The 27,616-nt window shown below is 43.1% G+C and overlaps 1 protein-coding gene across 1 annotated transcript in view; it reads left to right on the top strand.

The window, feature by feature from the left end:
- Positions 1 to 25,139, top strand: part of LOC126282383 (cholinesterase 2-like) — a gene marked incomplete at its 5' end in the record, with an annotated part of 117,565 nt that extends 92,426 nt beyond the window's left edge. The window contains 4 exons of the mRNA XM_049982039.1: positions 9,318 to 9,496; positions 13,770 to 13,893; positions 23,186 to 23,318; positions 24,924 to 25,139. Coding sequence (XP_049837996.1) covers positions 9,318 to 9,496; positions 13,770 to 13,893; positions 23,186 to 23,318; positions 24,924 to 25,074 — 587 coding nt within the window. The remainder of the gene's footprint in view (positions 1 to 9,317; positions 9,497 to 13,769; positions 13,894 to 23,185; positions 23,319 to 24,923) is intronic.
- Between the last annotated feature and the right edge of the window lie 2,477 nt (positions 25,140 to 27,616).

The raw sequence follows: 27,616 nt of genomic DNA, 5'->3' as shown, positions 1-27,616 counted from the left end.
GTTCCTGGGTGGCTCAGATTCTTCAACCTGCCAATCACGTCATTTTCTCATACCAAAAAATACAGTTACTCGTCAAAATTGGTCATTTGTAAGAGGCCCCATTGCAAGCGCGCTGTAACTAATATTTCGCAAAAGCCCGCGAGCATACTCGTGGGCCGGCCACAGTGGCCGTGCGATTCTAGGCGCTACAGTCTGGAGCCGAGCGACCGCTACGGTCGCAGGTTCGAATCCTGCCTCGGGCATGGATGTGTGTGATGTCCTTAGGTTAGTTAGGTTTAATTAGTTCTAAGTTCTAGGCGACTGATGACCTCAGATGTTAAGTCGCATAGTGCTCAGAGCCATTTGAACCATAATCGTTGTCTGGGAGGGGGAGAGGGGAAGAAAGGGGGGGGAGTGTTTCTTGGTGTTCGATTCGTATTTGAGCTGGGTACATGGGGTGTAAAGGTTTTTTTGGTTTTTCCTGGACCAGCGGACGTTTGTACATCCTTTCAAACATTTCTCTTACTGTAGCTATGTTACAATATACTAGGCAAAGTTTGAACGATGAACCGGAACTGACGTCCAGGCAAATGGTACGAATCAATTAATTCCTTTTGTGAAAGATTTTAATTGGACTAAAATTAATGCTCACCTAATGGCACCATTTGTATGTGTACCGTTCGGATTTTACCCGCACAAACATTCAAAAAATATGTTTTTATTGGAGGTTTATGTAGTGCGCCATCTCATACACATCAAACTTACACGAATAGGTTCAAATTTTTCGCGGAAATAGATAAATGGATCAAGTCAAAACGAATTTTTTATCATCCAACATTATCCTTTGTCGAGAAACGATGAGTAAATGTCACGCTAAATGTAGCCCACTTCTTCTCAGTAGCTTTTTAAGGGCGCCACTTATATTTTTTTTAAACATGTACGAATCGGTTCAAATTTTGCATAAAGGTAGATAAATGAAGAAAGTCAAAACGAAACTTTTTGTCTAATAATCTTTACCCGTTGTCGATATACAATAGTTTAAATATATATAGCACACGTGATTACGTTTTATGTTAATTGAATCAAACAAATAAAAACGCATTATTGCGATAAAACTGAAAACTCAGTTTCAAAATTTTAGTTTCATTCGGATTCTAAGTGCAAAAAGCACTTTTTTGTGATTTTTTACCCGCGCCAACAGGTTTTTCTGAGATGTTTTTGAAGCACGTCACTTCAATGGTTCAAATCCTGTAAGAAGGTAGAGAAATACATGTAATCAACGGTCATCCTGTTGTTTTCTTAAAGCCTTAACCATTGGCACAAGGTTCGAAAGACAATGAAAAACCTATACCGAATTAGTCATCGCCAGAGTCAACTACATCGGTTGCAAGCTATGGCAGGCTAATGTCAAAATTATGGTAGTGTGAAAGTTGGGAACCAGAATGAAAAACCCTGACATATTCATACTTCTTTACGAGTTAAACTTATTTCCTCAACACAGTGAGCTCTCTTAGCTCCAATGTTTCAGTACACCAGAATCTTGCAATTTGTGGGCTACAGTCTCTGATCCTGTGCCCAGAAATTCAGAATATTCGTCAGCCATAGTAAAGAATACATAATAACATACGGCGGAAGTGCATAAAAGCATTAGCTTAATTTTTTTTTTCTAGGGGAATAAAATTCCTGGGGCTGGATTTGTACAGGGTGGAAACTAAGACAATTTTTCATTTATGTGTGGGAGGAGTTGATTTTTTTCCCCGAGGGGACCATTTCTCCCCCGTACCCACCGCCACCCCCCCCCCCCCCCCCCCAACTATTACATATATGATGAGCGGAGTAAGAACAAAAAGACACAAATTTGTGTGCTGCCAGAGATTGTGAGCACATCTATAATAGGAAGTGCTTGGGAACTTCTGTAATAGGAAGTATCCCAGAGTTGAGACGCATGCATCCTAAACTTTAATGACACCATATGCCATCGAGCATGACATGACAAACGCCATGATGGATGACATGATGGCATGTGCCATGTCAGATGATGTAACATCACGTGTACTGGACATGGTGCATTACATTGCACGATGAGGATGTTAATACTAACAAGTAAAACAAGTGTGTATATGTCAAGATGTTTTGATTTAAATGTCTCCAAAGCTGCTAGATATGTGCAAAAGCTAGTTCCCTTCTTTTACATCCCTAACTCTGCCCACGAATTTATCGTTTTCTTTCTTTTTTTTTTTTGTTATGCGATAGGGACATTTTCCATTCTGTGCTTATTTATTCCAGTATCTGACAACTGTACGTCATGTTGCGGCATATATCTTATTGTCCTCAGGCTGTGTATTGCCACTGACCCTGCAGACCAACTATACGCTACCACGCTGTCCTTTCCACCACACAATGACGCTAATGGGGGTAGGGGAACGTCCAGAACATCTCTGTCTGCCGCGCAGCTTTCTCTCTTCTCTAAGCTTCCTTCACGGAAAAAAAGCTGTAACCTAGTTCTCGTAGTTCTGTACCGTCCTGTATAACCTTCCATCTTTCCATTAAACTCAGGAAATTTGCGTCCAAGTGATAATTTGTGTATAGTTACGGTGAATATTATTTAGAGACACAAATCGGTAACATATGTTGTACTATCATTAACTCTGGTTTCACTGTGCAGGAGAAGCGCTGCCCAGGACAGATAGCTTTCGCGCCAGTCGTGGAGCCAGCATCAGACTCTGCAGTGATCACCGAGCCTCCAGTTGACACCATCAGGGCCGGCAGCTACAACCAGGTGCCCATCATACTGGGCGTCACTTCCGGAGAAGGAGTTATCGGACTCTTCAGTACGTAACAAAATCTGACTCCACCTCCACTGCTTTTATTCATATGTGACTCACTTGCAATATTTGTTGTAGATACAATCTGAACATCGTTCTATTTGCCCTTTTTGGTGCTCGGGTAAATACGGCGTCATGTGGTACAAGTTCTCTATGCGTTAGAATGTGTCAATACAGCACATTTCAGTTCAAACCTTCTACACTTGTTCATGTTACGTCAAGAATATTAGTCGCCGAAGTTTAAAATTTCTTTGTAGCTCGAATATAAATTAACGTCGTTTGTCAGATGACATTGGACATGGGCAACGTGGCTGGCTGGGACCACGTTCTCACACAATAAATAGATGGTTGATTTCGGACTGCAACTGAAAAAAATGCACTTCCAAAATTGTTGTCGCAGTGTTCTTCATCAGTGGGTAGGATCTTAGGGGTAGTGCCAGTAAGAGGGACAGATTTAGCCATTGTGATTGGTAAGTCAGTACTGTAAGTAGAGAGCAAAGGCGAATTGTATCCATTAGACGAGTGTTCATAATAAACCATAAAGAAATTGTATGTAGAGAACAAAACTGAATTTTTGATGAAGAGTTTGATACTAACGGATGATTTACACTAATACAGTGGTACATTTCCACTGATGTCTATAGGGTCGCTAGAACTACTGCCGGAATTTAACGAAATAATAAGGTATTCGGTGTACTGTTCACAAAACATTCATTTCTCAACTATTTGCTATCGATTCTTTTGCGGGTTACCCTTCGTCCTTCCACTCTCGTGGTGAAGTTCGGTTTACAACATCTCTTTCTAATGGCACTACTTCTGCCAGAAATCAATTTTTATTGTTGTTTGTTACATATCACTAGTTTAAATTTTATTGGTTTAAAGAAGCTGCATTGCTTCTTGTGTTCTCAAGGCAACCTTAGGCGTCTTGAAAAAGAAAATGTTAAAAGTGATTGGCTACTTCCCTGAAGAAAGGTGGGTTAAAATGACCAAACGATAGCCTACACGCCAGTGTTCAAACGTATCGCCATTCATATATTCATGATATTGTAACCACCGGTTTATCAACTATCAAATAACATTTCAAGAAGTACGGTACATCGTTAAGAGAAGCTTGACTGTCACGGTACGTAAAAACACAATTTCGAGTATTAACCTATAGCAAAATTTACGCGCTTTTGGCACGTTGTTTAGCCAAATACACAGTCCCTTTATCTCAAACCGAACACGAACTGATATTGATGATGTGACATCTACTGTGGCTGGAAGGTATGTGATAAATGGTGTATTGATTTGGCATAGCGGCCGAGGACCAATTTAAGCGCGACACACCGTAGTGTCCCACGACTATATGTGGCCCTTACACTAGCATTGCTGCAGAAAGGCGATCAACAAACGTCTATTTACCTGCTGTGATGTGTAAATGATTCATATTCCAGTAGGCAGGAGTAACACCATCGACATTTTGCATATAAGAATAAATTTCCCAGTGAATTTCTACATCTAACACGTCTACATGACTACTCTTTAAATCGTGCTTAAGTTCGTGGCAGAGGACTCATCGAACCACTTTCACAGTTTTTCTCTGCCGTCTCACACTCGAACAGCGCGCAGGACAAACGAAAACTTAAATCGTATCATGCAAGCTCTGATTTCTTTTATTACAATAATCAATCCTTCCTAAAAGTGGGGCTGAACGAAATACTTTCGCAATCTGAGGAGGAAAGTGGAGATCGAAAGTTCACGAAAATGTCTCGCCGCAGTTCAAAACGACGTTTTGTTTGAATGACTGCTGTTGGGAAAAAAATGTAAATGATCGTATGGCATTGTTGGCCGGGAGGCCCCTTTCCAGGGAGTTCGGCCACCGTATTGCAAGTCTTTTTTAGATAACGCCACTTCGGCGACTTGCAAGTCAATGATGATGAAAATGATGACGATGTTGGAACCCGAGTATATAGTGGCACAATCTCCTCTTTCTTGCGAGCCGCCCTCCTTTAAAGTCTTTCGAAGTATTCCATCAGTCCTATCTGGTAACATACTCGAGCACAGGGCAGTAGTATTGCAGGCAGTCTGTAGTGGATTTGTTTCATGTTCGAAGTGCAACAAAGTAATAAACCGCAATCTTTGGTCCCCTTTTCCCACAGCATTATGTGCGGGATTGTTCGAATTTAAGCTGTTCGTAATTGTTATCTCCAGTTGTTTTGTTGAGTTGACACCCTTTAAATATGTGCGATTTACCATGTAACCGAAAGTTTACTCCTGTGAATGACATCATAATTTCCATTGTTTAGCGTCAGTTGCCACTTTCGCTCCATACACGTATCCTGTATAAATTATTTTCCCGTTGGTTTTTATCTTCTAATGGCTTTACAAATCTGTAAATGACTGTCTTCAAGACGGGTATTGCCAGTGTAATTTACTCTCGCGATAGAAACTACATTTAGTTTACCACGATGTATTTCGTATTTAAGGCATTTAATGTTTCATCAATTTTCTTCTCGTTTCAGTGCAGATACTTGAAGTAAATCGGGCAAGAGTTTTGAATTAAACTACTTCAAAGAAGTCTTCGAGATGTTTAGCAACAACGTTTCTCCTTCTTTACATTTTATACGTATATTAATACACTGCTTATGCTATACACAGGATATGCCCGGCCAAATGTTCATTAAGGGATCGTGTAGAAATTTGAAGTAGATCGGTCAAGAACTTTTAGAGGTTTTTGGTAACAACCTTTCCCCTTTATACACTCCTGGAAATGGAACACATTGACACATTGACACATTGACACCGGTGTGTCAGACCCACCATACTTGCTCCGAACACTGCGAGAGGGCTGTACAAGCAATGACCACACGCACGACACAGCGGACACACCAGGAACCGCGGTGTTGGCCGTCGAATGGCGCTAGCTGCGCAGCATTTGTGCACCGCCGCCGTCAGTGTCAGCCAGTTTGCCGTGGCATACGGAGCTCCATCGCAGTCTTTAACACTGGTAGCATGTCGCGACAGCGTGGACGTGAACCGTATGTGCAGTTGACGGACTTTGAGCGAGGGCGTATAGTGGGCATGCGGGAGGCCGGGTGGACGTACCGCCGAATTGCTCAACACGTGGGGCGTGAGGTCTCCACAGTACATCGATGTTGTCGCCAGTGGTCGGCGGAAGGTGCACGTGCCCGTCGTTCTGGGACCGGACCGCAGCGACGCACAGATGCACGCCAAGACCGTAGGATCCTACGCAGTGCCGTAGGGGACCGCACCGCCACTTCCCACCAAATTGGGGACACTGTTGCTCCTGGGGTATCGGCGAGGACCATTCGCAACCGTCTCCATGAAGCTGGGCTACGGTCCCGCACACCGTTAGGCCGTCTTCCGCTCACGCCCCAACATCGTGCAGCCCGCCTCCAGTGCTGTCGCGACAGGCGTGAATGGAGGGACGAATGGAGACGTGTCGTCTTCAGCGATGAGAGTCGCTTCTGCCTTGGTGCCAATGATGGTCGTATGCGTGTTTGGCGCCGTGCAGGTGAGGGCCACAATCAGGACTGCATACGACCGAGGCACACAGGGCCAACACCCGGCATCATGGTGTGGGGAGCGATCTCCTACACTGGCCGTACACCTCTGGTGATCGTCGAGGGGACACTGAATAGTGCACGGTACATCCAAACCGTCATCGAACCCATCGTTCTACCATTCCTAGACCGGCAAGGGAACTTGCTGTTCCTACAGGACAATGCACGTCCGCATGTATCCCGTGCCACCCAACGTGCTCTAGAAAGTGTAAGTCAACTACCCTGGCCAGCAAGATCTCCGGATCTGTCCCCCATTGAGCATGTTTGGGACTGGATGAAGCGTCGTCTCACGCGGTCTGTACGTCCAGCACGAACGCTGGTCCAACTGAGGCGCCAGGTGGAAATGGCATGGCAAGCCGTTCCCCAGGACTACATCCAGCATCTCTACGATCGTCTCCATGGGAGAATAGCAGCCTGCATTGCTGCGAAAGGTGGATATACACTGTACTAGTGCCAACATTGTGCATGCTCTGTTGCCTGTGTCTATGTGCCTGTGGTTCTGTCAGTGTGATCATGTGATGTATCTGACCCCAGGAATGTGTCAATAAAGTTTCCCCTTCCTGGGACAATGAATTCATGGTGTTCTTCTTTCAATTTCCAGTAGTGTACATATTTTTTCAAATCAGATAAAAAATATTATTTAGACAGTTATCTTCCTCCTATTTGTAAGGTGTAGTTTGAAAAATTTCATCAAAACCGGAATAAAACCGTATAGTTGTTTGAATTACAAACAAACAGACAGACGGATACTCTTTCTTATACACTGAACTTCAGAAGAAACAACGCCTTTAACGATTGGAGATAGGATCGTCATACTCACATGTACATTACTATGTTGTGCAGAAATCATTAATATTTCAGTCACCTCTGTTCAGCATGTGTCCTGTTGCCTAATAGATACAGGATCCGTCAGGGCTCCTGATAACTTGTTCCATGCTTGAGCGCGTCGACGCTTATAAGGGATGAATGGCGACTTGTAGTATAACCATGCATGCTGCATTCACGTGGTTCCAAAGTTCATCTGTGGTGGTTGACATTGGGTCACAACGTTGTACCCGTCGTTTCACCATATCCCATACATTTTCGATTGGCGACAAGTCTGGTGATCTGGCGGACGAGGGCAAAAGGCAGACGTCCTGTGACACCAAGAAGGCACGTATTCGTGTAGATACATGTGGTCGTGCATTTTCTTGTTGAGAAATGGCGTTTGGAGTGTTGTGTAGAAACGTTATGGCTACGAGTCACATGATGTCATTCATGTAAGTCACACTCGTCTCAGTACCTTGGACACGCAGAAAATGTGATTTGTGGTTGTACCCAAAAGCAACCCGCACTATAAGGCCTTGATTTGGTGCTGTATGTCTGGTGCGAATGCAGTCACTGTGATGCAACTCCCGTTGGTGAACTAAAATGTGGCCATCATTTTCAAAGAAACAGAACCTGGTTTCGTCCGAAAACACTATCTGATGTCATTTCTGTCTGTACTGACGTCGTTCCATGCACCATTTCCGACTAACACGTTTCTGCACATTCGTCAAATGTAGGCGGAGAAGTGGACCCATGCCGTGATAAACGGCGATGGACTGTCGTCTTTGATAGTGTAAGATCTGTTACTGTGTGTGCTGTTGCGCCAGATCCGATGAGGACGCAAATCTGTCCTGCAATGCTATTCGGATGAGGTGTCGATCTCCCTGCGGGGGGGGGGGGGGGGGGGGGGTGATCTATGTGTTGCGACCTGACCCCTCTTGTCGTGTTCTCCGGCCTTCCGTTAACCATTCTGTGCACACGTTGTTCCACTGCCAAAACACTTCGTCCTACAAGAGCAGCAATTTCCCATATTCTTTCTTTCTCAAACCTCTGTCCTTCTCCAACGCAGGGTCGGCGTTATTATGGTGGATTTGGCAGTGTTAATGGCAGAGGGTGGCCGGATGCCCTTCCTGTTGCTACCCCAAACCCCCCAGGACGGAAGTAGTGTACCCCAACTGTCTGCATCGAGTGTAAGTCATGAAAGAGTGGAAACGTTTTTCAAATGTCTGTGAGTCGTGTAACTGAGGCGGAACGTGGGGACCAGCCCGGTATTCACCTAGCGCGATGTGGAAAACCGCCTAAAAACCACATCCAAGCTAGCCGGAAACACCGGCCGTCGTCGTTAATCTGCTGGGCCATTCGTCCCGTGGCCGGCGCGACTTCCCGAGTCCAGGAAGAAGCGAGTTAGCGCGCTCGGCTTCCCTGGCAGGTCAGCAATTTCCCTGATGAATCCATCAAATTCTCTCATGCCAGTCACGCGACCACTTTCAGACACAATAATTTCACAGTACGGTTCGCACATGCGTCTGCGTGTCATCCTGCACATCTGCTCAAGTCACACTGAATCCATTAGCTTCGGTTTATAGCGGCAGCGAGAGCCACAGGCACATTTTACCGATATGTGCTGTTGCGTCGCGATATCGAAGTTGACCTTGTACCAGCGGGTCGACATAGTTCAAATGCCAATATGATGTTCTACCTCTAGTCGTCGAGGGGTTCTGTTTCTTCTTAATATGGCAGCTCTGAATCTATCGATTCCATATACGCATGACAAACGTGAAATTGTTTGACGTTCGTTGCACACCACTTTCACGGCGCTACCATTTTCATGGCCAGAACTGTAATTAATTGCCGAGAAACATGGATCTAAAGATTGACCACATCATAACATTAGTAGGCGTATTCTACAACAAGGATTTTAATGAACATGTGTGCCTACTCTTTGCTTGCAGATAAGAAATTTGCCACGAACATCAACTGGTGATAAGTACTACATACTAGTATGTACTAAAACAGACGCGAAATCGTGGTGCACGTTTCATTAGCCAGGAGAACGTGCTAGATGCACCTTACCTGGAACTGTAGCGGCGTCATTCTCGCAAAAGCTGGCTGTTACTGGTGAGCTGTTTGTATGTTCCAGTGTCTCAGCTGCTGACAGAAGCGGGGCAAGCCGACATGAAGGAGAACTTCACGGCGCTGATCGGCTCCCAGCTGCCCCTGCCCACGGAGGAACAGCGGACTCGAGCAGCGGAACAGCTGGAGCAATTCTACTTTGGGGACGAGGGCTTCTCCATGGACCAGATGCAGGCAGTGATTAATGTAATCATAACACATTCTATTATGGCCGAGGATACTCTCCAGGTCGTGCCGAATTGGCTACAGTCTATGTCTCCTGTATAAGGAGCGATCAAAAAGTTTCCATTTGAGGGCGTTGCTGTATCCCGTACGCAACACATCGCGACTCCAATGCGGTTTTGTAAGCACCAATATGTAGGCAAGGCATTATTGTGGCATTCATGTTTTCCGACGTCCGAGCGGCAAATTCGGAAATTTGACCTATGGAAATGTTATTACTAAATGCCTCCAAACAAAACCAGCGTGCTGTTATTCTTGCCTTGGCTGTCTAAAGGGCAAACACTGGTAGACATCTATCGGAGAACGAACAGTCAGGGTTATTAAGCCTCTCCCAGAGGCTTGGACGACATCCTCTTTGACCTCTCGCCGTGAGGAGATCATTTTAACTAGGCTGCGTATTAGACACTGTCGTTTTAGCCATCGCCATTTGTTAAATGGTTCTCCCCCACCACTTCGTACACAATGCGTTCAACATTTGACGGTCCGCCATTTCTTGACGGAATGCCCTTTTCTTGACCGCTTACGTTCTCGTTTGTGTCTGCCGTATGAGTTATCGGCTGTTTCACCGAACGACGCATAGGCTGTCGACCACGTTTTACTTTTCATCCGTGGTAGCAACATGACGAAACCCACTTAATTTTTAGTTCTGGACCTCCGTTTCTATATGGCGAACTTACAGACCTTTCCCCAGATCTCTGTTTTTAGCTGTCTTCTCTTCCGTCGATTGGGATTGACGTGTAGTCGTTTTTAACTCCTCTCTCTGTTTTCGTATTCTACAGTTCTGACATTGGAGCGTTTTTGCGCTCTAAAACAAAACATCAGCAACAACGCGTGTGTCGAAAACCACCGTTGTGGAATGGAGCGCCAGGTTCCGTTCTACATCTACATCTACGTCTACATCGATACTGCGCAATCCACCATACGGCTTGTGGCGAAGGTACCCCTTACCACTACTAGTCTTTTCCTTTCCTGTTCCACACGCAAATAGAATATAAGAAAAACGACTGTCTACGTGCCTCCGTATGACCCCTAATTTCTCGTGTCTTATCTTCGTGGTCATTACGCGCAATGTATGTCCGAGGCAACAGAAACGTTCTGCAGTCAGTTAAAAATGGCCGTTCTCTAAATTTTCTCAATAGTGTTTCTCGAAAAGAATGTAGCCTTCACTCCAGGAATTCCCATTTGAGTTCCCGAAGTAGCTCCGTAACACTTGCGTGTCGTTCGAATCTACCAGCAACAAATCTAGCAGCCTGCCTCTGAATTGCTTCTATGTCCTTGTTTAATCAGACCTGGCACAGATCCAAAACACTCGAGCAGTGCTCTTTATTCTGACTGGTTTTTTGCAGCCCGCCACGAATTCCTCTCCTGTGCTAATCTCTTCATCTCAGAGTAGCACTTGGAACCTACGTCCTCAGTTATTTGCTGGATGTATTCCAGACTCTGTCCTGCTCTACAGTTTTTGCGCTCTCCAGCTCCTTCTAGTACCATGGAAGTCATTCCCTCATGTCTTAATAGATGCCCTATCATCCTGGCCCTTCTCCTGATCAGTGTTTTCATCATGTCCCTTTCCTCTCAGATGCTGCGCAGTACCTCTTCATTCTTGACCTTATCAACATACGTAATTTTCAACATTCGCCTATACTAGCACATCTCAAATGCTTCGATTCTCTACTGTTCCGGTTTTCCCACAGTCCATGTTTCACTACCATACAGTGCTGTACTCTCAATGTACATTCTCAGAAAATTCTTTCTCAAATTAAGGCCGATATGTGATGTAAGTAGACTTCTCTTGGCCAGGATCGCCCTTTCTTCCATTGCTAGTCTGCTTTTGATGCCCTCCTTCCTCCGCCAGTCTTTGGTTATTTTACTGTCCTTAACTTCATATAATTCGTGCGCATCAATTCTGATGTTAAGTTTCTGGCTGTTCTCATTTCTACTACTTCTCATTAGCCTCGCCTTCTTCGATTTACTCTCAATTCATACTCCGCACTCATTAGACTGTTTATTCCGTTCAACAGATCTATGTAATTCTTCTTCACTTTCGATCAAGATAGCAATGACATCAGCGAGTCGTATCATTGATATCCTTTCACCTTGAATTCTAATTCCACTCCTGAACCTTTCTTTCATTTCCATCATTGCTTCCTCGATGTACAGATTGAACAGTAGAGGCGAAAGGCTACATCCTTGTCTTCCACCCTTTTTAATACGATCACTTCGTTCTTGGTCGTCCACTCTTATTATTCCCTCTTGGTTGTTGCACATATTGTATATGACTTATCTCTCCCTGTAGCTTACCCCTACTTTTTCCAGAATTTCGAATATTTGCATCATTTTACACTATCGAACGCTTTTTCTAGGTCGACAAATCCTATGAACGTGTATTGGTTTTTGTTCAGTCTTGCTTCCATTATTAACCACAACGTCAGAATTGCCTCTCTCGTGCTTTTACCTTTCCTAAAACCAAACAGATCGTCTTCTAGCGCATCCTCAATTTTCTTTTCCATTCTTCTGTATATTTTTCTTGTAAGCAAGATGGATGCATGAGCTGTTAAGCTGATTGTGCGATAATTCTCGCACTTTTCAGCTCTTGCGTTTTCGGAATTGTCGGGATGATATTTTTCCTAAAGTCAGACGGTATGTCGCCAGACTCATACATTCTACACACCTACATGAATAGTCGTTTTGTTGCCACTTTTCCCAATGATTTTAGAAATTCTGACGGAATGCTATCTATCGCTTTTGCCTTATTTGATATTAAGTCCTCCAAAACTCTTTTAAATTCTGATTCTAATGCTGGGTCACCTCTCTCTTCTAAACCGCCTCCTGTTTCTACTTATATCACATCAGACAAATCGTCTCCCTCATAGAGGCTTTCAATGTATTCTTTCCATCTTTCCGCTCTCTCATCTTCATTTAACAGTGGAATCCCCGTTGCACTCTTAATGTTGACACCCTTACTTTTAATGTCACCGAAGATTGTTTTGACTCTCCTGTATGCTGAGTCTGTCCTTCCGACATTCATTTCTTTTCCGATGTCTTCACATTTTTCCTGCAGCCATTTAGTCTTGGTTCCCTGCATTTCCTATTTTTATCATTCCTCGGCGTCTTGTATTTCTGTATCCCTTAGTTTCCCAGAACATTTTTGTACTACCTCCTTTCATCGATCAATTGAAGTATTTCTTCTATTACCCATGGTTTCTTCGCAGTTATATTCTTTATACCTATGATTTCCTTCCCAACATCTGTGATGGCCCATTTTAGAGATGTTTGTTCCTCTTCAACTGTAATGCATACTGAGCTGTTCCTTATTGTTGTGTCTCTATCCTTAGAGAATTCAACTGCATCTCGTCATTCCTTAGTACTTCCGTATGCCACTTCTTCGCGTATTGATTCTTCCTGAGTAATATCTAACTTCAGCCTACTCTTTATCACTACTATATTGTGATCTGAGTCTATATCTGCTCCTGGGTACCCCAATATCTAATTTCGGCAACTCTGTCTGACCATGATGTAATCTAACTGAAATCTGCCCCTATCACACGACCTTTTCCAAATATACCTCCTCCTCTTGTGATTCTTGAACAGAGTATTCGCTATTACTAGCCGAAACTTGTTACATAACTCAATTAGTCTTTTCCCTCTCTCATTCCTTGTCCCAATCCCATATTCTCCTGTAACCTTTTCTTCTTCTCCGTCCCCTACGAGTGCATTCCAGTTTCCCATGACTATCAGACATTCATTCCCCTTTACATACTATATTACCCTTTCAATATCCTCATGCACTTTCTTTATCTCTTCATCTTCAGCTTGCGACGTAAGTTATATAGGACGATAAAGGCAGTTACGAAGCACGGAATCAACGCTTAACACATAAAATGATACTGGTTGTATGGTCTAGGCGAATTGGTTATACAAGGGAGTAAACTGCTGGATCGTTAATATTCCTATGGTGTATTTACCTACTACACGATCTATTACATCATAACTGTGAAGCAAACCAATCGGATGTGTATTTTATAGGACTACCATAATTCGGATAGCACAATTGCAATCGGAAAACCGTTGTTTTTCTAACGCTGTTATCACAAGTGAAAACACATGCCCAAATTTTATAAATTAGTTTCAAGACACGACAAAGTTAGTCCTCTGAAGCACTGTTCTGTATCATAAACTTCACTGATATCTATATATTTCTACAAATTAAAGTCTGTTCTTACAAATTCCTTATTTGCAGCTTTTATCCGACGTGTTCTTCATTCATCCAGCGGACTCGTTCGCTAGGGCGGTGGTGAACTCCAGCAGTGTACCTGTTCACTTCTATTACTTTGACTACAATGGCACCGGCTCCTCGGATTACGGTAAGCGTTTGCCATTAGGCATTGGTTTTCGTATCGTAGTGTATCCACTAAACTTTATTTCATGGAGTGTAGTCTTGTACACACTCTTAATTTCATTGTTGAATAAAACTAAATTATAGAATAATGTTGTTTGTCTGTTTTATAACACTGCTACGTTAACAAGTTTCTCGTAATATCTAGTAATATGGTTTATTACATGGTGTATACACAGGGTGGTCCATTGATGGTGACCGGGGCAAATATCTCACGAAATAAGCATCAAACGAAAATACTACAAAGAACGAAACTTGTCTAGCTTGAAGGGGGAAACTAGATGGCGTTGCAATAGGTCAAACGGATATCAACTGCAATTTTTAAGTAGGAACCCCCATTTTTATTACATATTCGTGTAGTACGTAAAGAAATATGAATGTTTTAGTTGGACCAATTATTTCGCTTAGTGATAGATGGCGCTGTAATAGTCACAAACATATGGCTCACAATTTTAGACGACGGTAACAGGTAGGTTTTTTAAATGAAAATACAGGACGTAGGTACGTTTGAATATTTTATTTCGGTTGTTCCAGTGTGATACATGTACCTTTGTGAACTTATCATTTCTGAGAAAGCATGCTGTTACAGCGTGATGCTCAAAATAATGTCCGGCAACGCCAATGGATTTGGCAATACGTGTAACGACATTCCGCTCAATAGCAAATAGTTCGCCTTCCGTAATGTTCGCACATGCATTGACAATGAGCTGACGCATGTTGTCAGGCGTTGTCGGTGGATCACGATAGCAAATATCATTCAACTTTCCCCACAGAAAGAAATTCGGGGACGTCAGATCCGGTGAACGTGCGGGCCATGGTATGGTGCTTCGACGACCTGTCTACCTGCCTTGGAATATACTATTCAATACCACTTCAACCGCACGCGAGCTATGTACCGGACATCCACCATGTTGGAAGTACATTCCCATTCTGTCATGCAGTGGGACATGTTGTAGTAACATCTCTAGAACAATATGTAGGAAATCAGCATACATTGCACCATTTAGATTTCCATTGATTAAATGGGGGCCAATTATCCTTCCTTCCATAATACCACACCATACATTAACCCGCCAAGGTCGCTGTTGTTCCACTTGACGCAGCCATCATGGATTTTCCGTTGACCAGTAGTGCAAATTATGTCGGTTTACGTTCCCACTGTTGGTGAATGACGTTTCGTCGCTAAATAGAACGCGTGCAAAAAATCTGTCATCGTCGCTTAATTTCTCTTGTGCCAAGTTGCAGAACTGTACACGACGTTCAAAGTCATCGCGATGCAATTCCTGGTGCATAGAAACATGGTACGGGTACAATCGATGTTGAAGTAGCATTCTCAACACTGTTGTTTTTGAGATTCCCGATTCTCGCGCAATTTGTCTGCTACTGATGTGCGGATTAGCCGCGACAGCAGTTAAATCACCTACTTGGGCATCATCATTTGTTGCACGTCGTGATTGACGTTTCACATGTGGCTGAACACTTCCTGTTTCCTAATATAACGTACCTATCCGGCGAACGGTCCAGACACTTTAATGAGCAGCATACATAGCACACCCCCGTTGGGTATTTCGATCACAATAGCCATACATCCACCCGATATCGACCTTTGCCGCAATTCGTAAAGGGTCCATTTAAACACGGGTAATGTTTCACGAAACACATACCGTCCGCACTGGCGGAATGTTACGTGATACCACGTACTTATACGTTTGTTACTATTACAACGCCATCTACCACAAAGCGATAGAAGTGGTCCAACTAAAACATTCATATTTCATTACGCACTACACGAATATGTAATAAAAATGGGGGTTCCTATTTAAAAAACGCAGTTGTTATCCGTTTGACCTATGGCAGTGCAATCTAGCGGGCCAGCCATAGCGCCATCTGGTTTCCCCTTTCAAGTTAGACGAGTTTCTTTCTTTGTAGTTTTTTTTCGTTTGATGCTTATTTCGTGAGATATTTGGCCCGGTCTCTATCAATGCACCAGCCTGTATATGTAAATATTGTTTCTTCATCACTCATATGTTAAGGCAGCTCAGATTTAACCCACATCTGTCAGCCAACAACCATACGATACAGGTGTTATAATAAATATGTGTAAGCTTATCGTAGGTCAGTAGAACGGTTCAAAGTGGTTCAAATGGCTCTGAGCACTATGGGACTTAACTTATCAGGTCATCAGTCCCCTAGAACTTAGAACTACTTGAACTTAACTAACCTAAGGACATCACACGTCCTGCCCGAGGCAGGATTCGAACCTGCGACCGTAGCGGTCACGCGGTTCCAAACTGACGCTTTTTTTTATCTCATTTTGTTCTATTCTGTTCGTTGTATATGTTCGGGGCGGACGTCTCATGACACCCGTTCAGGTTGTTCGTTGACCTGTTCACTCAGTTTTTTTATTACAGAGGGTAGCTAACCCCTCTGACCGAACACGCTGAGCTAACGTGCCGGCATTTATATCCATGGTCATCAGTCCCCTAGAACTTAGAACTACTTAAACCTAACTAACCTAAGGACATCACACGACACCCAGTCATCACGAGGCAGAGAAAATCCCTGACCCCGCCGGGAATCGAACCCGGGAACCCGGGCGTGGGAAGCGAGAACGCTACCGCACGACCACGAGATGCGGACTGCTTAGAACCGCACGGCCCCACCGGCCGGCGAGTAGAACGGTGTGGCTTACGAGCCATGGCTACGAAGGAAGAACATCTTCTTTTCTTTAACCCACGACAGGTAGCACAAAATCAGGAAAATGATAAAATTCCCCAGTCTAACTGTAACATCACGTTGGTCCGGAATGTTTCGTATAAAGAAGATTTCTTCACAAAACGTTCGCCCAAAATTCAAAGAAATAAATTGTTCACGTACGGTAATATCTAGATAACCTCAGTGTCAAAATTCGTTATTAGTGTATCCTTTATCAATCTGAATGCATTTCATAAAATACGTTACTCGTGCTTGCGTTATCACAGCTGAACCCATTGATACAAGTGACTTATCTCAAAGGCAATATCTAAATAAAAGCATGAAACTTCCTGACAGAATAAACACATACTGACCTCAGATTCGTTGACTTCCCCTGGCACTGTGTTAAAAGTTCACTAAACTGCAAACGTCCTCGCTTCCTTCTCAGGGTAACCTTTCATCAATTCTCTGTGAGTTACGTAACAATAAGAGTTGTTGATTTGAAGAACGCTGTATGAAATGGCTGTGCATAGTTCGTCGTTTGCTGGTTCAGACACAACAAAGCAACGCTTTTCAATTCGGCTTTCAATCAGGTATATGTTCATCAAAACTTAAACGAAGTACTTCTTTCACCTTTACGTGGGAGGGAGCGTTTTCTAAACCAGTTTTTCAATACTTCTGCGTTTACACAGGCTAGTTTTGAGACATCGTAACATCTCAACCAGGACAAAGTGGGCTTTAATTGGACAGGTTGTTGGGGCGACTATTAGTTTAAGTCGAGAAGGTATTAGTCTGATTTATGCTGCTACAAGTAAAAAGTAGTTTTCGAATGGTACCGCTAAATAACCTCCGTCAGAGTACATAAGGCGATTCGTGAAGATATGCTAATATTTTAATATGTTATTCAACAAGTAAAACTAAAGAAAAAAGTTCATATGAACATAGGTCCTCAAATGTTAGTTACGGAGTTACGGCTAAAAAAAGATTTTGCCTGAAATTTAACAACTTCGCTAACATGAAGCCATCGCATAACTGTACAAGGTTAAAGTATAGCACGTTTTCCATTGATTTTGTTGTTATTGATCTGGTGAATGTAATAAAAATGGTTCAAATGGCTCTAAGAGCTATGGGACTTAACATCTGAGGTCATCGGTCCCCTAGACTTAGAACTATTTAAATCTAACTAACCTAAGGACATCACGCACATCCATGCCCCAGGCAGGATTCGAACCTGCGACCGTAGCATCAGCGCGGCTCCGGAATGAAGCACCTAGAACCGCTCGACCACAGAGGCCGGAAATCTCATAAAACATGTCCCAGACATGCATCTGCAGTAGTTTTCCAGAACATCCAGAGAAGAAAAGACGTAGTTTCTTAAAATTTTTAATTTATTAACTACCTGGCGCAATTTGTATTTTAAATTCCAGACAATTGCACAAGATTTTCAACAGAAGTTGGAGGGAATTTAATTTTGGAAATATGATGGTAACAACGTTAACTGAAAGTTTGTGAGTGTCTCAGATAATCTTCTTTTATTAATGTCATAGCACACGTGAATTAATGTTAAACCAGAAAAAAACAAAGCTTAGTATTAAGGAAGTTGTACAGTGTACATACAGTTTCACAATATATTCACAATAAATGTTCAAAAATGTCTCCACCAAGTTCAACGCATTTAACTGCACGTATACGAACAGATTTTGTTGCTCGTTTCGGTTTCACAAGGTTGTTCTTAATTGCGTCTATTGCATTCATAATGCGATTAAGTAATGTCTCACGTGTATTGATTTGTTCTCATGAACTATGTCTTTCATCCCTTGCCATACACAAAAATCCATTGGTGTTAAACCGGGCCATCTGGGTGGCCACAGACGTGTAGCGCCATGACCAATCCATTTCTGAGGAAAATGTTCATTTACATCTACATCTACATTTATACTCCGCAAGCCACCCAACTATGTGTGGCGGAGGGCTAATAAAGGTGTCTTGGTAGGACGGTTTTAGGGCAGCGCACACACACACACACACACACACACACACACACACACACACGCACACGCAGTGAAGGTAACACAGAATAGTGAACAGTAAAAAACAACTTTGGTCACGCTGGTTACAGCAACTGTATGATCCTGGTTTAGCCTATCAGTGCTGCCTTGACTATATTTCCATGAACACAAACTAAATAATGTTCTCTGAACTAAATTCAAAGAAAACGAATATTCTGTGTAGATGCACTGTTCGCGGAAAGTTCTAAACTAACAGTACTCAGTTAAATCTCTAGGTAGATAGTTTATGTCCATAAACGATAACTCTACTCACTGTTCTGTTTAACTGAAGACTAACCACTGTCTCTCTGCCATTGTTTCTGTCGCACTCTACGACTTATGTATTGATGACTTGAAAAGACGGCGAACGTTCTGTAAGAACTGCCCTACAGGACTCGGACTCACTCACAACTTTCGACTGACAACTCCTGCTCGTGCACGGTTACCTTAGCGTGCGTCTGTCTTACTGCTGGCGCCGATTCTTGGGTCTTGACTGGTTTGCGCGCAGCTATGATCGCGTTGCGGACGGACGTCCACGGTACTTCTGGTACCAACTGTCGCAAACTCTTCTTGTGCGGTATCTCAGTACACCACAATTCTCTCCGTTTAGAATAACATGTGCTTACTGTTGTCCAGAAGCTCTTCAATCCAACCACACTATTGGTTGGATATTCAGTATACGCGTTTTTTGTTCATGAGATGGCAGTGCTGAACTGTATCGAACTTCTTCAGGAAGTCAAGCAACACGGCATCTATTGGGGCGCCTGTATTTTCTGCTTTCTGGGTCTCGTGTACGAACAGAGCGAGCTGAGTTTCAAAAGATCGCTGTTTTTGGAACTTATGTCGATTGCAACGGAGGAGATTTCTGGTTCTGGTCTTGCCGTAAGAGAGTGTAAAACATTATTTCAAAATTTTACTTCAGACCGGCGTCAGAGATATGGGACTGTAGCTTTCTGCGTATGTTCGACGATTCTTCTTGAAAACGGAAAAAGTTTTTTTTTCAGTCATTAAGAAGGCTTCGCTCCTCTAAAGATTTGCAGTACACAGCTGATAGAAGAGAGGCAAATTCTTTTGCTTACTCTAAGTAGAATCGAACTGGTATCCCGTCAAGTCCATTGTACTCTCCTTTGTTGACAGTTGGTTAGAAATCCTTCTGTCACCTATTATAATGTCCTTCATTTTTCAGCTCGTGTGTCAGATTAAAGGAGGAACTACAATACGATCCTCCTCTGTGAAACCGTTTTCGAGAAAGACGTATTCCACTTTTTACTTTCATCCCTTCTTTCAGAGCCATTATGGTCAGAGTGACTGGACAGATGCTCTCGATCCTATGTTTATACGAACATTTTTCCTGCAGTTTTACTTGCAGAATAACATATTAAAATATTCGCATATCTCTGCGAATCACCCTGTATATTCTTGTGCATCTACATTTATATTCAGCAAGCTACCTTACAGAGTGTGTCGGAGGGTATTTTGTATATCGGTGTCCCTCCCTTCTTTCTCTGTTCCAGTCGCGTATTGTTCGCGGGAAGAACGATTGCTGGAAAGCCTCCACGTGGATTCCAATCTCTCTAATTTTATCTTTTCAAACGTACGTAGGAGGAGGCAATATATTGGCTGATTCTTCTAGAATTTTAACTGTAGACCATATCCTGGTACATAACGCCTTTCTTACAGCGTGTGCCACAACTGTTTCGCTTTCGTGCGTACTGAATGAACTTGTAACTCTTCTTTGAGTGTTCCCTATTTCCTGCCTCATTGCTGACCTTAGACTGATGAGCAGTATTGGTCGGACGTGTGTTTTGTAAGCTATTTTCTATGTTGATGGACTGCAATTCCTGAGAATTCTTCCAATGGCAGTCTGTCATCTGCCTTATGAGCGATTAATTTTATATCGTCGACACATTTCAAATCACTCTGTACGCATACTCCAAGATATTTTATCGGAGTAACTGGTTCCAGTGACTGTTCTACAGTCATCCAATCATACAACGAAGGTTGTTTCTGTCTATGTATTCACAATATGATATATTTGCTTACATTGCAAGTCGGTTGCAATTGCACGATGCGTCGTTCCTCTACAGGTCTTCGGGCGTCTCGCTACCATTTTCTAGCGTTGCAAACTCTCCGTATACAACAGCATCAGCCACGAAAGCCTCATGGATCTTCCGACGTTATGTAGCAGGGAATTTATGTTTATTATGAAAAGTAATGGTCGCAAGGCACTTCCTCGTGGCACGAGCGAAGTTACTATTACGTCTTACGACATCTTGTTGTGGTTGGGGGCGTCCAGTTTGATGAAAGTCTCACTGCCCTGAAAAAGCACACACACACACACACACACACACACAGTGAAAGTAACACAGAACAGTGAATAGGAAGATATGTTACACAACTTTGGTCACGCTGGTTGCAGCACTTCTGTAATGCAGGTTTAGCCTATCTGTCCTGCGTTGACTACAGTTCCATGAACACAAACTAAATAATTCCCTATGAACTGAAGTCGAAGAAAACTAATCTTCTGTCTTGATTTACTGCTCAGAGAACAGTTCCAAACTAACAGTTCTTAGTTAAATCTCTATGCAGGTGTTCTCTATCCATACACGAAAATACTATTCACCGTTCTGTTATTGCTGAAGGCTAACCACTGTTCTTTTATCTGCCGCTGTTTCTATCTCGCTCGATGACTTGATGACGTGAAGACAGGACGACTGTTCTGCAACAACTTCCTAGCGGAATCGGACTAACCTTTTGCAACTGACAACTTCTGCTCGTGCAGGTTACCTCAGCGTGCGCTGCCGTTCCAAGCCTTGATTCTCGCGGCCAGCGTGACTTGTTTGCGCGCAGCGTCGTTCCCGCTGCGCATGGACGTCCACGGTACTTCTGGTACCACCTGTCGCAAACTCTTCTTGTGCGGTCTATCAATACATCACACTTCTCTCTGTTTTCCAGATAATCTTCAGTCCAGCCACACTATTGGTGTGATATTCCGTGTACCCGTAATTTTTTCGTTAGATGGCAGTGTGGAACTGTACTGAACTTCTTCCGGAAGTCAAGCAACACGGCATATGTTGGAGCCTCTGTATCTAGTGTTTTCTGGGTCTAGTGTACGAACAGAGCGATCTGAGTTTCAAAAGATCGCTGTTTTCGGAACCGATGTTGATTGCAACAGAGAAGATTTCTGGTTCCGATCTCGCAGTACGAGAGCGTAAAACATGTTTCTAAATTTTACTACAGACAGGCGTCAGAGATACAGGACTATAGCTTTCTGCGTCTGTTCGACGATCCTTCCTGAAAACGGATAAACTTATTTTTTTCACTCATTAAGAATGCTCCCCTAAAGATCTGCAGTACACAGCTGCTAGATGAATGCCAAATTCTTTCGCATACTGTGTGTAGAATCGAACTGGTGCAGTGTACTTTCCTATGTTGATACGATAACAGTTGCTTAGAAATCCTTATGTCACCTATTCAATGTCAGTCGTTTTTCAGTTCGTGTGACATATTAAAGGAGGAACTACAGTGCGAGCCTCCTCTGTGAAACCATTTTTGAGAAAGACTTATTTCAGTTTTTTCTGCCATCCTCTCTTTCAGAGCCATTATGGTCAGAGTGACTGAACAGATAGCTTCGATCCTCTTTCTGTTTTAACATAGCACCGAAACTTCTTACGATTACTTATTCTTGCCGCCATCCTTGTTACATCGCGTTCAGATTCTGTACGTTTCTCTTTAAAGATTGTTGATTTTTTTCATGACAATGAATGTGCAGTTGTCACTCGTGTCCAGCGTACCTTACCAGTAGACGTTCCGATCTAAATATAAAATTTTGTTGTCATTTATTTCCAGTTTAAGGCAGCTTTTAAGCTAAGTATCCGATACTTCTCGCACTTGTCGGCTCTTGCTATCTTCGGGATTGTGTGGATGATATTTATCCGGTAATCTACAGTATATCTCCAGTCTGATACGATATACACACTAATGTAAATACTCGTTTTGTTATAATTTCCCGCAATGATTTTAGAAATTCTGATGGAATTTTATCTATCCCCTCTGCCTTATTTGATCTTAACTCTTTCAATGCTCTTTTAAATTCTAATACGTTTCCTCTTCTGTCTCGTGATCGGACACGTCATTGCCCTCATAGACGCCTTACATGTACTCTTCCCATCTATCCGCTCTCTCCTCTGCATTTAACAATGGAATTCTCATTTCATTGTTAATTTTACTACCCTTCCTGATATACTGAGAGATTAATCTCAATAAATGGGACATACTTTTGGTTCTATGCTGCACTGAATGTACTACCTAGCGTGGTTACAGAGAAATTCGTGCAACTTGTAAAAGTCACTTAACAATTCCCTTTTTAAACAATTAGTGCTGCATACTGTTGCTGGCTTATAATGTCATTCGATTATCACACCGTCCCCATTTTTCCTTGCGATGCCAAAAGAGAGGAAAAAAACAATTGACAGCAGGTATATCTACTAGCGCTCATCTACATTGATCTATTTACAGGTATGATACATGCTGGTGAAACAACGTTTCTGTTTGCGGGTGGCTTATTTAAACCAGACACAGACCCTAATTCCGATGATGGGAAAGTGTCAAATCAGTTGACAACACTATGGACAAATCTCTCAAAATACGGGTAAGTACGTCATTAAAGCTTGTGCTTAGCTTTATCAGCCGATTAGAGCTTGAAAAGAGTGTTGATCAGACGCACTTGAAATGTTACCACCAACAAATTGATATGCACTACATGTAAAAGAGGTTAAGCACCACGAATACAAGTCAGATGTGAGTGTAACTTCGTACACGTGCAAACCTTTGGCGGGTGGGTGAATGATTATGGCTGCAGTTCTCTATGACAGGTAGAACCACCAACAGAGAGCGTTATTATTGATTATGTTTAGTGTTGTTACCAAGCCTGATAAGGCACACAAGTGGCGTCAACGGTGTCTGTTGTTAAATAGTCACTGTGATGGAAACGGGGATACCGCGTACTGGTGCGAGAATGCGTTATCAGCATCCGACAGAGTCTGAAAGAGGCCTCATGGTGGGTCTTCATTTTTTGCCTGGTCATATCATGCACTATCCGAAATTACGCCCCATTCGGATGTGGCAGTGGATGCATGTGCGTATGCCGTACGAGAGTAAATAATAGAATCCCTGAACCATTCCGTGTCATTCTGGACCAATTGTCGGACACCAGCTGCAGAATATCAAAGACCAGATAAGACAATTATGATATCCTTCCCTTCACAATCAGTGCAAACATCCGGACAATGGAGGGAGCAACGTTATGCTGATAAGTAGCCTCATAGAGCCGAGTTCTTTTAAAGTGTGACTCGATTTTGTGATCACCGCAACAACGCCAAAGAGCCTCTCAATATATAAGGATTGAGGATGTTCTCTGCACAATCGGTGAAACAAGGAACGTATGACAATCAATAACAAGAAGAGGGGACAGCATGATAGAAGATGTGTTAAGAAATCAGGGAATAACCACCATGGACTAGAGGGGCAGTAAACACAGTTTAGGAAGACAGATATTAGAATACATCCAGCAAATAATTGGGGACACTGCGTGCATGATGAGGTTATCTCGGGCCGCTTGCAACCAATCGGAAGACTGATGACCCAAAAAAAGTTCTATTAGACTGTAAAATTCCATTTCGTTTCTTCTGTCTCTTCTGGTGCATTCACATTTGTCAAGCAGCATAATTTTTGTACTTCCATACATATGCCACTTTGGCAGGCCTCGGTTGAATCTCCTGAGCCTGGAACTGGTAGGCTGAAACAGTTTATAAGGAACAGAAAGTCAAACATTTAACCATCGAATGGTTTCTGACGGACTGCTCATCCGATGAATATGACACTTTACTGTGTGTCTGTCCCAGCTTTCTGCACTACCACCGCCTTCCTCTCAGACGTCACTTAGCTGCCACGTGCAGACGACGCTTAACAATCGCAGCGCCGTTCACTGGTATGTAGCTATGTAGCACTACCGAGACATCCAAGCATCACCTTTGAGTCAACGTCTTTATTCGTTCGAGCTTTGGAAGATTTTGTCATTTTTACCATATCTGTAAAAAATCTGATTTACTTATTTAATTAAATTTCTCACACACCAACCATATCGAGTCATTTCCCAAACGCTTAAAATTAAGTTTTAAGTTGCCGTTCACTATTATCAGCGTTATTGTAGTAGATGCGCACGGTATATCACAAGACCATTAATTTTGTTTTACAGAGACCCTGCGCCTTCTGGAAATCCAATGGTCTGGGAAATGTTGACGGCCAGTGCTGCCAACTATCTTGATATGAAACTGGAATTTGTGACACGTCAAGACATGCTCAAGGAACGGATGGATTTCTGGAGAGAAATACTAAATTTTCAATGAGTTACATGCCGTAATATTTTGTGTCATGTACTGTTCAACGCAAAATAAAAGTGGCTTCTGTTTAATATGTCATGACAACATCAGTAGCCTACCGTGCGCAACATACTGCGTCTGCTCGCCATACTTCCGCCAAGTGGTTGACGGAATGTTTGTGGTCATTATTTCTGGATTTGGTCTTTAACATTGCATGCGATAACCCTACCATGACTTAGGCACAACTCGGCACCCTGAAGATGTTCTACGAACAAAACTAGTAGTAAGACAATAAATGTGTGGTAATACAGCTGCGGCTGTTGTCATTAACCACTAAAATTATTATTAGTTCAGCTGTGGTGCTCAACTTGACGGAGACTATTGCATTTCATATTCTGTAACACAATTTCTGTAAAGAACGGTTAAAATGGTGCTGCTACTGTCAGTAACTTGTTACTCGTAATCCTACAGTATGTGATAAGTACATTGTGTCCTCAGAGTCTTTCAAAGGGTTATGCTTCAATAAAATCTTACCGGTTTACAAGCCGCGCCACTTGGAATAAAATACTCGAGCTTTCGATACCTGCTTCCGCGACATTCATCGGGACTTAAAGTCGCTGACGGCCGGGGCTGGCACGGTTTTCTGCTCAAATAGGTGGAACAGCAGCACCTGGACCTTTTCAGAGGGGGCTGAAGTTAAGTGACGCATATGACGCGTGTCGGGCAGCGAATAACAGTTGCGTCCCACTGCGGGATCGGGTTACGTCAGGTGGCATAAAGAGAGACGTTTACCACTCCTGTCACTGTCAAATATGACCGTCTGATATTAATTCTGTTTCCCAGCTATTTTCACAGTTATTTCAGTGAGCATATTGAAGCAATGTGCTCTAAAAGGCAACCTTGAATTCATCATGCTGCAATGGCGTGTCGCCGAAACGTTTCTATGGCCTCTTTTGTCGGCAGAAGGCCGTCTGTGATACTCAGGAGAGCCTCCTTTTGGATAGGGCAGTTTTGAGGAATTCAGGAAGTGACCCTCTCAGCCGCTCTTGATTGCTGGGCAGGTCCCTGCATCCAATGCCTCTGAAGAATGAGGTCACCCCACGGTCCCAGAGATCAATTGAGGACGACGTTTTTGCCTTCCTGCATTTATTTCAACAGTCAGACACCAAACTGGGAGAGCCAGTTGCCTTGGCCCTAAAATTTTGGTTCAGCTGAAAGCATTACTTACAGTTTAAAAAAAAATCCTTTTTTAAAAAATATCTTTATTTCGTAGATCTTGTATCGTGTGATTATAATTAAACTTTCACTATTTAACACGTTATAACACGGAAACTAATTGCTGCACGAGGACAAATTTTGGTAGCATGAATTTCAAGGATATGGAGAAGAGAAATAATGTAGAATTAGTTCAGTTGAAACACTTTGTAATTGTACTGTTATATCTCTGGTTTAGTTGTGGAGTATCTTTGCGGGCAGCCGCGTCTAAAGAGTCGAGCACGGGATACGAAACTGTTATGTTGTGTAGTGTCTAGCTCTGCATGTAAGAAGCATTGTTAGTATTCAGGTTGAAGTGTTGCTACAAGTGCTATTACAGTAACGCGATTAAATATGGAAGTAATTCAGAGGAAAGTGCGTCAAGGTATAATTAAAAATTAGCAGTGACGCCGATAACGTATTTTGTGTATCCTCTCGTTGCGTGTCGCACAGTGTCAATCATCCGCGCCGTGTTCGGTCTCCCAGAATCAACTGATGTCAATCACTAGAAATTAGTTAGCATAGAAGAGTGCAGTCAAGTGCCAGTGTCGTGTAGCGAGCGTGAGGGCGTGCGTTCGATCATCGCGTTTCCGCATCATCAACAATCAGCCGCGCCACGACGGTTAGGCGCACGCTCGTACAAGTGGGAACTGAGAACTGAAAAAATAACTTAACGACCAGCGTTTTATCATTACTAGTGACAAGGAGGACTATTACCAGATACCTGTATGTGTGACGAGCGCAAGAACTTTCTTTCGATCATTCGGCTTCAGCATCATCAACAGTCACCCGCGTCGTGTCGGTTACGCATACGCTCGTCCCAATGATATTTTGGACTGTTAATCAACAAGATTGTTAATTGGGATAAACATTTACGATTCAGAGCGTCAACAGTGCAACCTGTGGTTTCCATATCGTCTCAGAATATAGATGTTCATACCAGCCATAGGACAGTGTTGTGTTTTAACGTTGAGTGGCTCCCCTAAACCCGCTTGCATATTTCGATAGATAATTTCAGGCAAGCCAACAGCAGTGTGGAGCAGGACAACACGACCGCCGCGGGATTATCAGGTACGTGGCGTGGACAGGGCGCACGGTCACGAAACGAGAAGACAGTTTAAAGTACCCCACCCATTCGTACTCCCAGACGTGTTACAACTTTTAATGTGCTGCTGTTGTACATCACACTATTACACACCCGTACTATTGTAAGTAGGCTGTTTAGGTTTTTTTATTGGTAACACCGCCGCCACGTAGCGCTCTGTATAAAAATCACTGGCTGTGCCGTGTGCAGTCTGTGGCTGGTTTGCATTGT

The sequence above is a fragment of the Schistocerca gregaria genome, chromosome 7 (genome assembly GCF_023897955.1).
Source record: "Schistocerca gregaria isolate iqSchGreg1 chromosome 7, iqSchGreg1.2, whole genome shotgun sequence".
In the NCBI taxonomy this organism is placed as follows: domain Eukaryota; kingdom Metazoa; phylum Arthropoda; class Insecta; order Orthoptera; family Acrididae; genus Schistocerca; species Schistocerca gregaria.
Note: the sequence above shows the minus strand (reverse complement) of the source record. Positions and strands in the feature narration are given on the sequence as shown.